Source organism: Trachypithecus francoisi, unplaced genomic scaffold (genome assembly GCF_009764315.1).
Source record: "Trachypithecus francoisi isolate TF-2019V2 unplaced genomic scaffold, Tfra_2.0 Lachesis_group21, whole genome shotgun sequence".
NCBI classification, from domain to species: Eukaryota; Metazoa; Chordata; class Mammalia; order Primates; family Cercopithecidae; genus Trachypithecus; species Trachypithecus francoisi.
Window position 1 is genome coordinate 44,882,824 of NW_022681467.1, and position 14,826 is coordinate 44,897,649.

General features: G+C 43.3%; 1 protein-coding gene across 4 annotated transcripts in view; it reads right to left on the reverse strand.

Moving 5' to 3' along the window:
• The window catches only part of ZNFX1 (zinc finger NFX1-type containing 1), a 36,098-nt gene that overhangs the window by 20,222 nt on the left and 1,050 nt on the right, over positions 1 to 14,826 (reverse strand). The window contains exons 2-6 of one of the 4 annotated variants that reach the window (XM_033186693.1): positions 14,172 to 14,290; positions 13,479 to 13,579; positions 7,352 to 9,160; positions 2,642 to 2,773; positions 1,242 to 1,390 (exon numbers count right to left, since the gene is read on the reverse strand). In XM_033186693.1, the coding sequence (XP_033042584.1) occupies positions 1,242 to 1,390; positions 2,642 to 2,773; positions 7,352 to 9,160; positions 13,479 to 13,539 (2,151 nt within the window). In that variant the 5' untranslated portion in view covers positions 13,540 to 13,579; positions 14,172 to 14,290. Of the gene's footprint in view, positions 1 to 1,241; positions 1,391 to 2,641; positions 2,774 to 7,351; positions 9,161 to 13,478; positions 13,588 to 14,171; positions 14,291 to 14,826 lie in introns of all 4 variants that reach the window. The other 3 variants (XM_033186691.1, XM_033186690.1, XM_033186692.1) reach the window with 3 other exon arrangements.

The window sequence follows — 14,826 nt, forward strand, 5'->3', positions numbered from 1 at the left end:
TTTGGGAGGCTGAGGCAGGTGGATCACTTGCGGTCTGGAGTTCAAGACCAGCCTGGCCAACATGGCAAAACACTGTCTCTACTAAAAATGCAAAAATTAGCCGGGCGTGGTGGTGAGCACCTGTAATCCCAGTTACCTGGGAGGCTGAGGCACAAGAATTGCTTGAACCCGGGAGGCAGACGTTGCAGTGAGCTGAGATGGTGCCACTGCACTCCAGCCTAGGTGACAGAGTGAGACTCCATCTCAAAAAAAAAAAAAAAAAAAAAATCAAAATCTCTGAAAGATTCCTACCAATCAGTAAAAAAAGAAAAAAAGGAATGCAGGTTGAATATCCCTTATCCAAAATTCTTGGGACTAGAAGTGTTTCAGATGTTGGAATATTTGCGTTTATACTTACTGGTTGAGCATCCCAAATCTGGAAATCCAAAATGTGAAATAATGTTGGGCAGGGTGCAGTGGCTCACACCTGTAATCCCAGCACTTTGGGAGGCTGAGACGGGCAGATCACCTGACATCAGGAGTTCGAGACCAAGCTGGCCAACATGGTGAAATCCTGTCTCTACTAAAAATACAAAAATCAGACAGGTGTGATGGCAGATGCCTGTAATCCCAGCTACTCAGGAGGCTGAGGCAAGAGAATGACTTGAACCTAGGAGATGGAGGTTGCAGTGAGCCGAGATTGTGCCACTGCACTCCAGCCTGGGCAACTGGGCAAGATCCTGTCTCAAAAAAAAAAAAAAAGAAAAAAGAAAAAAGAAATAATGTTGGCACTCAGAAAGTTTTGGATTTTGGATTTTCTAATTTGAGATTCTCAACCTACACAACAGAAAAACAAACAGGCCAAGAATACTGTGGCAGAGACTTCAAGCCTCACAATATCTGTTCTCTCTCTTTTCCTTAGTAATAAGAATCCAGATTTTGATTGGGCACATTGCCGCCCAGCTAAAAGATAACATTTCTTGGTCAGTTGGCTCTACATAGAGGTGCTGTGGGTGGTACGGGGGAAGGAGCCTTAAGGGAGGGTAGGGATGGGCAGTGTGTCCTTGTCTTTTCTCCATCTTGGACTGTGAAGGCAAAGGTCATACCAAAGGATTAGCAGAATACAATGCTGAAAGGAACCGGGGTCCGCCAGAGCTCTGAAGAGCCTCTACATCTACCCTGGGCTGCCTACGCAGAAAGCCACTGCTATCTTGTTTAGGTCCCTCTTGAACTACCTCAGATATTTCAGAGCTGGGACTTACACTCATGTAGGCCCTTCGGAGGTGCATGGGGAGGTTGCGGCGGAATTCCCGCTTGTTCCTCAGCTCCCTTAGGGTGAACTGCTTCAGGATTTCACTGTTGCTCCTTCCACCCACCCGCACAATGCTGGTCTTCTGACACTTGTAGATGCCTGTGGAGCAAAGTAGAGCATGGCAGGGTTGAAAGGAGCTATGCTAGGTTCTCTCAGGTGAGAGCTGTGTGTATTTGGGATCTAGTCTGGTTCCTAAGAGAACACACTTGTGCTTAAAGGAAATTTACCCCATTAATGAGTGAGAAGGTCCCTGAGAAGATGTGACCTGCAGAGCAGTAAAGTATCGTGCTTAAAGAGTACAAGTTCTGCAATCATACAACTAGGGATCTAACTCTTAGCTCTACCACTTATTGCTGTGTAACCTGGGGCAAGTTACTCGAGTCTCAGTTTCTCTGTGATTTAGAGATGGCAACATCTCCTATATAGGGCTACAGTCTGGATAAATGAAAGAAAATCTTTAAAGCTCCTAGCTAGGGCCCAGCACAAAGCAAGCACCCAGGAGATGTTACATATTTTTCACTCTGCAGATTTACTTATTGTTCATATGTTCTAGGCATATGCCAAGTTCTGAAGATACAGCAGTAGAAACACAGGCCCAGTTTCTGATTTGTTATCATTTCTTTGTCTCTGGCAGGAAGTTACTCATTAAATAATCAATACAACAGCAATAAATGTAGTGAGTACTGGTAGCAGGGGACATTACCTAGTCTGGGTGGCGTAGGGATCTATTCTTAAGAATCTAATATTTAAACTCAGACTCTAAGAATAAAGATTTATCTAGGTGAAAGGGCAGTATAGAAGAATGAAAAATACAGGAAAAGCATATTCATTCATCCATTAATGTTATTTAGTATTTTTTGAGTGCCTAATATGTGCCAGGATATGTGAACACAGCAAGAAAAGGACCAATCCTCATCTAGGGTAGAGATACATAAAATAGATTATAAAAAAATAAAAAATGCAAAAGAGACTTCACTTTGGGGCTACAGAAAAAGTCCACCTGAGAAGAGAGATTTAAAGTGGGACTAGAAGAATGAGTAGGGCCAGCCAGGTTGAATAAGCTCCAGATGGAGAGGGAAAAACTATTCCAGGCAGGAGGATGGCATGGGCCAATGGAGGACGTAGAGGCTTTCAAGGAACCGAAGATAACCAGTGTTGCTGGAGTTAGGGAGAACAAGGTTAAGAAGTAGGAGCTGTGGTTCACAGTCCAGCTGGGATAGATCACAAACAGCCATGTAAGTGATGATAAGGACTGTCAACTTTGTTCAAAGAGCAATAGAAAGCTACTGGTTTGCTGATGGTTCAATCATCAACATCCTGATAGACAGCAAATTTGCCTATAAATATTACCTTCCAGAAACTGGTCCAAAGCATGATTAGTATAACACACAACCAAGATGGGGAACTTCTGGAGGCTAATTTGCCAAACAGACTCGTTGGTTAGGAGGGCCTGAACAATTTTTAGACCCACATAGGTTTTGCCTAGAAAATAAGGAAAAAGGAATTTAACAATTTAGACATTTTCTAAATAAAGTAATTAATTACTTAGAGCAAAATCTTGTTTTTTAAATTGAATACATTAAGATAATTTAAAATCTAAGAAGCACACATGGTATATTGTGAAAAGTCCCTCTTGTACTCTGTCACCCAGTTCTCTGGGTGGAAGCAACCACTGTTATCAGTTTCTTTTGTAGCTTTACAGTGATAGTATATCCATGTATATACAAACAAATACAAATGTATATTCTTTTTCTAGCCTTCCCCATTTCTCCTTAAAATATTAAGAGTAACAGACTATTTTCACCATTCTACATCTTGATTTTTTTTCACGTAATGTACCTTTTTTTTTTTTTCTGAGACAGAGTCTCGCTCTGTCGCCCAGGCGCAGTGGCCGGACCTCAGCTCACTACAAGCTCCGCTTCCCGGGTTTACGCCATTCTCCTGCCTCAGCCTCCCAAGTAGCTGGGACTACAGGCGCCCGCCACCTCATCCAGCTAGTTTTTTGTATTTTCTAGTAGAGACAGGGTTTCACCGTGTTAGCCAGGATGGTCTCGATCTCCTGACCTTGTGATCCGCCTGTCTCGGCCTCCCAAAGTGCTGGGATTACAGGATTGAGCCACTGTGACCGACCACTTAACGTATCTTGAAAAAGGTCGTTTTCTATCAATACATAGGAGAATCTCATCCCGTCCCCCATTTTCTTTTTACAGCTGTAAGGTAGTTTTAGTCAGTTTTCTATTGATGACATATATGTTGTTTCCAATCTTGTAGCAAATTCTTTAGAAATACTTTTTATAGGCCGGGCGCGGTGGCTCAAGCCTGTAATTCCAGCACTTTGGGAGGCCGAGGTGGGCGGATCACAAGGTCAGGAGATCGAGACCATCCTGGCTAACACGGTGAAACCCCGTCTCTACTAAAAAGTACAAAAAACTAGCCGGCGAGGTGGCGGGCACCTGTAGTCCCAGCTACTCGGGAGGCTGAGGCAGGAGAATGGCGTGAACCCAGGAGGCAGAGCTTGCAGTGAGCTGAGATCTGGCCAGTGCACTCCAGCTTGGGTGACAGAGCGAGACTCCGTGTCAAAAAAAAAAAAAAAAAAAATACTTTTTTATATACATGGTAGATTTGCTTTTGTGATGGGAGGGGAAAACTTGTAGAAATCAACATTGGAATGAGTTAATGAGTTACAGGCTCATTAGTAAATAGCCATTCATTAATTAATTAGACTAAAAACTGCTGCATTCTTTTTTTTGAGATGGAGTTTCACTCTTGTTGCCCAGGTTGGAGTGCAATGGTGTGATCTTGGCTCACCACAACCTCTGCCTCCCGGGCTCAAGCAATTCTCCTGCCTCAGCCTTCCAAGTAGCTGGGACTACAGGCGTGTGCCACCATGCCCACCTAATTTTTGTATTTTTAGTAGAGACAGGGTTTCACCATGTTGGCCAGGATGGTCTTGATCTCTTGACCCTGTGATCTGCCCGCCTCGGCCTCCCAAAGTGCTAGGATCACAGGCGTGAGCCACCATGCCTGGCCTGCTACATTCTTACATTGTGTCAGGCTGGTAAGGTAGACACTGTCCTCAAAAATCTCAAAGTTGAGGAAGGGAATGATATAAGATAATCAAAGATTTCAATATAGCAGGATAAGTAACAATTTCTTCCTTCTTTTTTAAGGCCCTATGTTGCCCAGACTGGAGTGCAGGGGCTATGTGTACTACAGCCTGAACACCTGTCTTCAAGGGATCCTTCCACCTCAGCCTCACAAGTACTTGGTACTACAGGTACTCGTCAAGACACTCAGCTTTGTTACATCAAGTTTTTTTTGTTTTTTTTTAAATCATGAGTTGTCATTACTTTATTAGTGTTTTTTTAAAAGACTTTTTCCTGTTTGGGTTTTTTTTTTTTTTTTTGTACATCCTTTTGGAGAGTAATTTAGCAGTAGCTATTTTAACTGTTAATGTAAATTCCCACTTCTAATAATAGTTATAACCCGAGAGTAGAATTAGAGAGTGGCACATGGGGAGAAGGGTATAAGAAGGTATAGTTCCATGAGAAGTACAATGTGGCAGATAGGAGCCAGAATTCTACATCTAGACTGCCTGAATTCAATTCCTAAACTTGTCACTTAACATCTGTGTGAGCTTCAGTACATACTTCCCACCTCTTAAGAGGTTATTTAACCCTTCTTTGCCTTAGCTGTTTTCATCTGTATAATTTTTTTTTTTTTTTGAGATGGAGTCTTGCTGTCGCCCAGGCTGGAGTGCAGTGTGGCGCAATCTTGGCTCACTGCAAGCTCCGCCTTCCGGGTTCACGCCATTCTCCTGCCTCAGGCTCCCGAGTAGCTGGGACTACAGGCGCCCGCCACCTCGCACAGCTAATTTTTTATATTTTTAGTAGAGATGGGGTTTCACTGTGTTAGCCAGGATGGTCTCGATCTCCTGACCTTGTGATCCACCTGCCTCGGCATCCCTAAGTGCTGGGATTACAGGCGTGAGCACCGCACCCGGCCAACTGTATAATGGTTTTAGTAATGGTTTCTATTTCACAAGGTTGTGAGGATGCAATTAGTTAACATATGTAAAGCAAGTAAAATGTTGCTTCACACATAGTGCTATTATATATCTGATACTATTTACTTTAAAAGAATATAAAATTGAACCAATTATATAAAGCAGAGATCACACATCTCACTACATTTGACCTCTAGCAGTCTTGTATCTATTACTATGCATGACGATGGGTTCCTATTGGAAAATCCCTATAACCAGCTACTTTATAAACAACTTTTATGCCCATTTCGGGAGGAATGTTATTAACTAGACATTCTATTGCAACAAAACCAAAAATTGACAAGTGGTACCTAATTAAAGAGCTTCTGCACAGCAAAAGAAACTATCAACAGAATAAACAGACAACCTACAGAATGAGAGAAAATATTTGCAAACTCTGCATCCATCTAAGGTCTAATATCTGGAATTAAACAACCTCATTAAAAAATGAGCAAAGGACATGAACAGACACTTCTCAAAAGAAGACATATACATGGCCAACGAGCATAAGAAAAAATTGCTCAACATCAACATCATTAATTATTAGAGAAATGCAAATCAAAACCACAATGAGATACCATCTCACACTAGTCAGAATGGCTATTATAAAAAGTCAAAAAATAGGCCGGGCGCGGTGGCTCAAGCCTGTAATCCCAGCACTTTGGGAGGCCGAGACGGGCGGATCATGAGGTCAGGAGATCGAGACCATCCTGGCTAACACGGTGAAACCCCGTCTCTACTAAAAATACAAAAAACTAGCCGGGCGAGGTGGCGGGCGCCTGTAGTCCCAGCTACTTGGGAGGCTGAGGCAGGAGAATGGCGTAAACCCAGGAGGCGGAGCTTGCAGTGAGCTGAGATCCGGCCACTGCACTCCAGTGCGGGCGACAGAGCGAGACTCCGCCTAAAAAAAAAAAAAAAAAAAAAAAAGTCAAAAAATAACAGATGCTGGAGAGGTTGCAGAGAAAAGGGAAAGTTTATACACTGCTGGTGGGAATGTACATTAGTGCAGCCACTGTGGAAAGCAGTTTGGAGATTTCTCAAGCGACTTAAAACAGAAATGCCATTTGACGTAACAGTTTCAATATTGGGTATATAACGGGAAGGAATATAAATCATTCTCCCATAAAGACACATGCATATGCATGTTCATCATAGCACTATTCACAATAGCAAAGATACGGACTCACCTAGATGCCCAACAATGGTGGACTGATTAAAGAAAATGTGGCATATATACACCATGAATACTATGCAGCTATGAAAAAGAACAAAATCATGTCCTTTGCAGCAAAGTGGATGGAGTTGGAGGCCATTATCCTAAGCAAATTAATTAAGGAACACAAAACTAAATACCACATGTTCTCACTCACAAGTGGGAGCTAAACATTGAGTACACATGGACACAAAGAAGGCAACAGACACCCGGGCCTACTTCAGGGTAGAATGGGAGGAGGGTGAGGATCTAAAAACTACCTATCAAGAGCTGAGCGCAGTGGCTCACACCTGTAATCCCAGCACTTTGGGAGACCAAGGTGGGTGGATTACCTGAGGTCAGGAGTTCAAGATCAGCCTGGCTAACATGGTGAAACCTCATCTCTACTAAAAATACAAAATTAGCTGGGCGTGGTGGCGCACGCCTGTAATCCCAGCTGCTCAGGAGGCTGAGGCAGGAGAACTGCTTGAACCCAGGAGGCGGAGGTTGCAGTGAGCCGGAATCGTGCCACTGCACTCCAGCCTGGGTGATAGAGTGAGACTCTGTCTCCAAAAACAACAACAAAAAACTACCTATCAGGTACTATACTCATTACCTGGATGACAAAATAATCTGTACACCAAACCTCTGCAACACACAATTTACACATGTAACAAACCTGCACGGGTGCCCCTAAACCTAAAATAAAAGTTGGAAAATAAATAAGTAAATAAGAAGACATTCTAGAAATCTAGAGTCAAGGCTCTGTCCCTTGCTTATCTTACAAAGCAGACCTTATGTACTCTGAAACATTTTGTCTTACCTGTTCCAGGAGGTCCTTGAATAATAGCCAGTTCCCTTGTGAGAGCAAACTGCAAGGCTTCCATCTGGGAGTCATCCAGCTTCAGGGCTTCTTTCGAGGGCCACTGGCTAGGATCTAAGACATTAATTCTGGGATGTCTCAAGCCCTCGACCTTTCTTAGAAATTCCCCAGTGGCTGAGGGATTCTCTATTAAGGGGGTAAAGTCATATCTGCCCCCCATTAGCAAGTACCTTGGCTCCTTCACATGAGAGTCACACTCCACGATATTCCTCTGGAAAGGGACATCTTCTTCCTGGACCTCCTGGAGTCCTTCCAGGACATGCCTGTAAGCCTCAAAGTATGCAGTTGTCTCCACCATGAGGAAAGAGTCAGAGGGCTGGACCTCTGCTAGCAGCTGTTGGCTCTGCTCATTGAAGCAGAGCTGGACAATTCCTCGACAGAGATCTTCCTGCTCCCTGTTAGATACGGTGGCAAAAAGAAATGTCTCAAAGTTGTCCTTGGACATGCATACCAAAGACCCATAGAGCAATCGTTTGGAATTCTGCCAGCGAACAAACTTCAGTGGTTTTGTGTCAAACTGCACCTTGTAGACTATGCCTGATGATGAACACATGGGGGTGATAATCCTGGTGTCAAAGTAGATTCGGATGTCATCAAACTTTCTCTTTCTCAGGCCCTGGTCTTCAAAGCTTTGGAGAAGTTCCAAAATGCCTTCCCGTAAAGGTCTGACGAAATCTTCTCGCAGGAGCCGGAAATGGGTATCTAGATAGATAGCAGTGCTGTCATATTTTCCAGAAACGATATTGGGGCGAAGGAAGGGCCTCTCATCCAAGTGCACTTCATTGTAGGTAGGGTAAATGGGCATGGTTCGGTAGCTCTCAACATGGTCTTCTGCCTCAGGCTGCACTAGAGTGTAGGTATCCACTCTCAAAGTGCCCTCTCGCCTCTTTTCCTGCAGATGTTCAATGATAGTCTGTACCTTTTCCAGGTTCTTCTCTGTCTCCTCTTCTATGTCAACACCAGAGGCTCTCAGAGCATTAAGAGAGGTTGGTAGGAGGGAGACCAGCATGGAAGTTTCCTGCACAGAGCTGGCAGGGAAGACACTTACAAGGTCCTGGAGAAGGGAGATGATGTTGCTTATGTGCTCTGGATACTGGTTTCGGATGTCAGGGATGGGTTCAGTGATCATCCCTACCACATAAGCAGGCAGGCAGACTTTGAGAAATTTGGAGTTTTTCAATATGCCCAGTACGTGGAGAACACTCTGACGATCCATTTTGGAGCTGCAAGCCTTCCGAAGAACCTGGCAGATGAGCTCAAGGAAGTTAGATTTCATGGAAGAATGAGAAAGGAGCTCTTTCAGCCCTAAACTTGTGGCAAGTGTGATGACCACCTCAGAAGGGTCTTTTTGCAGAAGACTTTCTAAGAACTTGTAGCCCAGTTTCTTCGCCTGCTGTGGCTGTTCTGTAGGCTTCTGGTGGGGAGTCCGCCACTGCTGGAAGTTGTCATTGGACCATGGTGGTCTGCGGTTCCTACACTCCTGGTTGCCATTTCTCCACCTGGTGTCATTCTCCTGATCATGTCTTTGGTCTCTAGCTTCTTCACTGGCATGCCCCTCCTGGTTCCTTCTTCCTTGATGTGGGTTCCTGCCCATGGCCCTAAATCTCTCTTCCCTCTGCCAGTAAGCAGCAGGATGGTTGTTGGCCCTAGGAGGCCTTCCAGGATGGCTGACTCCTCCTCGGAGAGCACTGGCTGGTGGGTTACTGGCCTGATTTCTAGCTCTTGGTGGTAACTCTCCAACCATAGGGCCTAAACACAATGAAATACTGAGTAACCACAAGAACCAAGTTCTGTTGGAAACCCAACAGAACAACAACGAACATGTTTTCATTTTCCAAAATAACTAAAGAGCTCAGGTTTTATATGATGAGAAAAATGGTTTCTACCAAGTCATATGATAAATGAAAGATAATTATTGTTGCTGTAGAAGTTAGGAAAATATTATTTTTCCAAAAGATGCAAAAAGGAAAAGGAATAAACATTTGTTGAGTATCTGATACGTGTTAGAAAATAAATACATAGGCCGGGTGCGGTGGCTCACGCCTGTAATCCCAGCACTTTGGGAGGCTGACACGGGCGGATCACGAGGTCAGGGGATCGAGACCATCCTGGCTAACATGGTGAAACCCCGTCTCTACTGAAAATACAAAAAAATTAGCTGGGCGTGGTGGCAGGCGCTTGTAGTCCCAGCTACTTGGGAGGCTGAGGCAGGAGAACAGCGTGAACCTGGGAGGCGGAGCTTGCAGTGAGCTAAGACTGCGTCACTGCACTCCAGCCTCGGTGACAGAGCAAGACTGCGCCTCAAAAAAAAAAAAAAAAGGTGGCCGGGCGCGGTGGCTCAAGCCTGTAATCCCAGCACTTTGGGAGGCCGAGACGGGCGGATCACGAGGTCAGGAGATCGAGACCATCCTGGCTAACACGGTGAAACCCCGTCTCTACTAAAAATACAAAAAAACTAGCCGGGCGAGGTGGCGGGCGCCTGTAGTCCCAGCTACTCGGGAGGCTGAGGCAGGAGAATGGCGGGAACCCGGGAGGCGGAGCTTGCAGTGAGCTGAGATCTGGCCACTGCACTCCAGTCCGGGCGACAGAGCGAGACTCCGCCTCAAAAAAAAAAGGAAAATAAATACATACAGTATGTCTCATTGCTTCTAATCTCATCCCAGTACCAAATAACACTCAGAACATGAGTTTAAAGGCTAAACTGACTTGGTTCAAACCTTGGCCTGGCCACTTCCTTACTATATAACCTTGGCCAAGTTGTATAATTTCTCTAAGTCTTAGTTTCTGAGTTTTTTTTTTTTTTTTTAGACGGAGTCTTGCTCTGTCTCCCAGACTGGAGTGCAGTGGCGTGATCTCAGCTCACTGCAACTCTGCCTCCCAGGTTCAAGCGATTCTCCTGCCTCGGCTCCCGAGTAGCTGGGATTACAGACGTCTGCCACCACGCCCGGCTAATTTTTGTATTTTTAGTAGAGATGGGGTTTCACCATCTTGGCCAGGCTGGTCTTGAACTCCTGACATTGTGATCCACCCACCTCAGCCTCCCAAAGTGCTGGAAGTGCTGGGATTACAGGCATAAGCCACCATGCCTGGCCGGGTTTTTATAAAGATTAAATGTTTATAAAGTGCTTAGTATAGTACTGAACACATTAAAAACTCTCAATAAATGTTAGTTATTACTAGTAGCAGTAATTGGGAATATTCTATTGATTCTAAGGGGGCCACTGGTTCTACCACTAAACAATTATCACAGCCAACAGAGACATCAAGTGAAATAATATTACAAAGGGAAGTACTACCTGAATGCTGTCCAGCATCAGCAAATGCACTTTGAATGGGAAAGAGAAAGGTGGGGTTTCCTTTACTAAGATGTTTTTGAGCTAACAGACTGTGAAAGAAACTGAAAAATGAAACTTAAGTTTTCCTTCTTTCTGCAGCATGAACTTCACCCTCATAGTACTTACCAATGATCAACCCTTATACAGGAAGCCCAGCATACCCAAGTCCAGTTTTTTTCACTTTCCCTTTTGCTAAAACTGATTCGGGGGCTGACCTAACTTAGCAGAATGACATGGAGATTTTAAAAACAAATAAAATATGACTGTATACAATGATTTGATTTAAAAGTTATAAAAGCTTCAAATGCATGTTATATTTGAGATGATTATACCATTTCCTGACATCAGATACTAAATCCATTTATGTACACTTTCCCTTGCTTTGCATTTTGTAGAGAATTTTTTTTTTAATTTTTTTTTTTTTTTTTTGACAGGGAGCCTGGCTCTGTCACCCAGGCTGGAGTCCAGTGGCACGATCTCGGCTCACTACAACCTCTGCCTCCCAGGTTTACACCATTCTCCTACCTCAGCCTCCCAAGTAGCTGGGACTACAGGCACCTGCCACCATGCCCAGCTAATCTTTTGTATTTTTAGTGGAGATTGGGTTTCACCGTGTTAGCCTGGATGGTCTCAATCTCCAAACCTCGTGATCCGCCTGCCTTGGCCTCCCAAAGTGCTGGGATTACAGGTGTGAGCCACCGTGCCTGGCTGAGATTTTAATGTGACAACATAAAGGAATATTCAGTAAAATATAAATGATCTACAACTGAACTCTAAATTTTTACAATTGTTACTTACATATTTACTTTTCAAACTACCCCTAAAATCAGAAGAAAGTACTACTTTTAATATTTTTATCTGATTAGAAGACTCTATGTCGTGGAAGAATGGAAAATCGTATCATTTATTCTTTCAGCATTCATGGCTGGGTGTAGTGGCTCATGCCTGTAATCCCAGCACTTTGGGAGGCTAACACAGGCAGATAGCTTGAGCTCAGGAGTTTCAGACCTGCGCAACATGGAGAAACCCCGTCTCTACTAAAAACATAAAAATGAGCCACACGTGATGGTGCATGCCTGTGGTCCCAGCTATTTGGGAGGCTGAGGTGGGATGATTGCTTGAGCCCAGGAGGTCGGGGCTGCAGTAAGCCAAGATTGTACCCATGGCAATCCAGCTTGGGCAACAGAGCAAGACCCTGTCTCAAAACAAAAAAACAAACCATTCACATAGCTCATAAGAGCCCATAGTTCTTCCTTACTTGTTGCACAACTAAAATTCTTTGGAAAACACATTGCAAACTTCTGGAAAAACAGGAATCCATTTGGTTGTTCAGTTTTAGAAAGTGCTGAGCAAGCAGAATAATTCCTTTAGTAGAGTGATGCTCTTGGAACTAATTTAGTTTTGGTGACTAGGATTCATGATCTGCACTATCCAATACAAAGCCATTAGCCACATGTGGCCGCTACGTTTGTAAAATGTAACTACTTTGAATTAAGACGTGTAAAACATACACAAGATTTTGAAGGCTAGTACCAAAGACTGTTAAGCATCACATTAAAAATTTTTATGTTGATAGTATCTTAAAATGAGTATTTGAGGGAAATAAATATATGTGAATGATTAAAGTATGATAATAAACTATAATCAATTATTATAATCAAATGTTAATATTTTGGTTATACTGGGTTAAATAAGACATTATTAAATTACTAAATTTTATTAAATTGTCATCAAATTTAAAAAATAAATTTCAAGGCCGGGCGCGGTGGCTCACGCCTGTAATGCTAGTACTTTGGGAGGCCGAGGCGGGTGGATCACCTGAGGTTAGGAGTTTGAGACCATCCTGGTCCAACATGGTGAAACCCTGTCTCTACTAAAAATACAAAAATTAGCTGGACGTGGTGGCAGGCGCCTATAATCCCAGCTACTCAGGAGGCTGAGGCAGGAAAATCGCTTAAACCTGGGAGGTGGAGGTTGTAGTGAGCCGAAATCGTGCCACGGCACTCCAGCCTGGGCAACAGAGCAAGACTCCATCTCAAAATAAATAAATAAATAAATTTCATCTGTTTCTTCTTACGTTTTAAAATGATGTTTCTAGAAAATAAAAAATTATGCTCTTGGCTTACATTGTTTCTATCGGATGCTGCTCTACACCAAACATTATTTCCCTTTCTGAAACTCTATCACTGTTTTTGTTAAAGTGAACTGCATCCATTCATCAGCTCTCTTAGGAAAAGCGGAGGGTTGGCTGTTTTTCAGAGTAATTCATGCCATAATTAAGAAATAAGTCATTCTTTTTTTTTTGAGACAAGGTCTCTTTCTGTCACCCAAGCTGGAGTGCAGGGGCCAGATCACAGTCCAGAGCAACCTCTGCCCTCTGCACCCACTCCTTCCTGAGGTTCAAGGGATCCTCCCACTTCAGCCTCCCCAGTAGCCTAAGTAGCTGGGACTAAAGGCACGCAGCACCGCGCGGCTAATTTTTATATGTTTTGTAGAGAAAGGCTATTACCATGTTGCCCAGGCTGGTCTCAATCTCCTGGGCTCAAACAATCTTCCTGCCTTAGGCTCCCAAAGTGCTAGGATTATAGACTTTAGCCACTGCATCCAGCCATAGTCATTCTTTACTTTAGAGATGTAGACAATCTTAGGTAGGCCTGCTCATTCATAGAGAGCCTGATTTCCTTTTCTTATTACTAGAATTTCCTTCTCATTAGGTAGGAAACCTTGTTTACCTCTGTGGTTGGTATGGGAATTCCTGGGCCTGGCATCCAGATGAGGTCTTCTCTCCTCCATGTCTGAGTCACCTGAATTCCTCCACGTTACTTTCTGTTATCTGGAAAACTGTACATGTTGAGTTATCAGTGTCCTCGAAACACAGCATCTAGCAGGAAAAACCCCCACATCATCAAGCCAGTCCTTCTGCCTTTGTTAACATTTTAATGATTTGTTAACTAAGGGTTAAATACAGATTTTAATCTAGAGCACAAGTGCTGAACTCTATAAATGCCCAATTATGATATAAAATATTAAATTCACAATTTAGCTGATTTCAAGAAATAGAATTCCCCTTTCTTTTACCCTTGCACTTTCTTGGGGTAGAGGGAATGTCATCAATTCCCATTCAAAACTGCTGTTTGGTTTATGCCTTTAGCCAAGTTACTTAATCAGTTGCTAGGTTTCATTTTCCTTTCCTAAGCAGACAGTATTGTTGCCAGGTCAAAAAGGAGTACATTTTTTGTTAATCCAAAATCATGTAATCACTACCCTATCTGGCATTTACAAATCCGCCACTTACATAGTACCCAAATAGCTTGCAGTACCCTATAGTTTATAAATAATGAGTGAGCAGTTATCCCCTTAGCCTCTTTGGAATGCAGCCAAATGATTAAGCTCTCCGCTCTACTGAATCAAGAGAAAGAAATTACATGTTTCAATAACCAGGAGGCTTGGCAACTGCGAGGTGCTGTTTCCTCAGGACCAACTGGAAATCTGATATTCTTTCTTCCTCCTCATTCTTCTACCTTGATGATTTTTGACACTGGTCCTATAAGAGGAAGAGGAAGCCCCTTTAAGGGAGATTCTCAACCCAACTCATACACATTGTGTGGGCTGGGTCTAAGGAAAGAGTGGGTGACTCAGAGTCCTCAGCAAAGGGATTTTTGAGACGGTCTTCACCGAGTTTTAAAATATTCATACTTGGAAACTGTGACTACATTTGGCATTATATGAGGGGCAGCTTTTATCCTCATCTGAAAAAGGAGTCTCTTTTCTTCCCCATGGGAATATCTCTGGTGAGTCCCCTCCCTCATCTTATCAAACCCAGCCCTCCTGGCGCAGGCTCAGTATTTAGAGTTTGTTTGTTTATTTTCAATTCTCCGAGGGGAAAATTCCTTCTTCCTCTTGTTGAAAAATGCTAAAATAGAAACTCCAGAAAATTTAAAGAAACGGAAGAAAAAAAGAAATGTTAAAAAGAAAAGGCAAGGAAAGGAAGGGAGGAGCAGATATGAACAGGAAATGCTGGGATCGAAAACAGACTGAAGTGTTTTTTTGGGGGGTGAATCAAGGACTAAAGGGCACGAA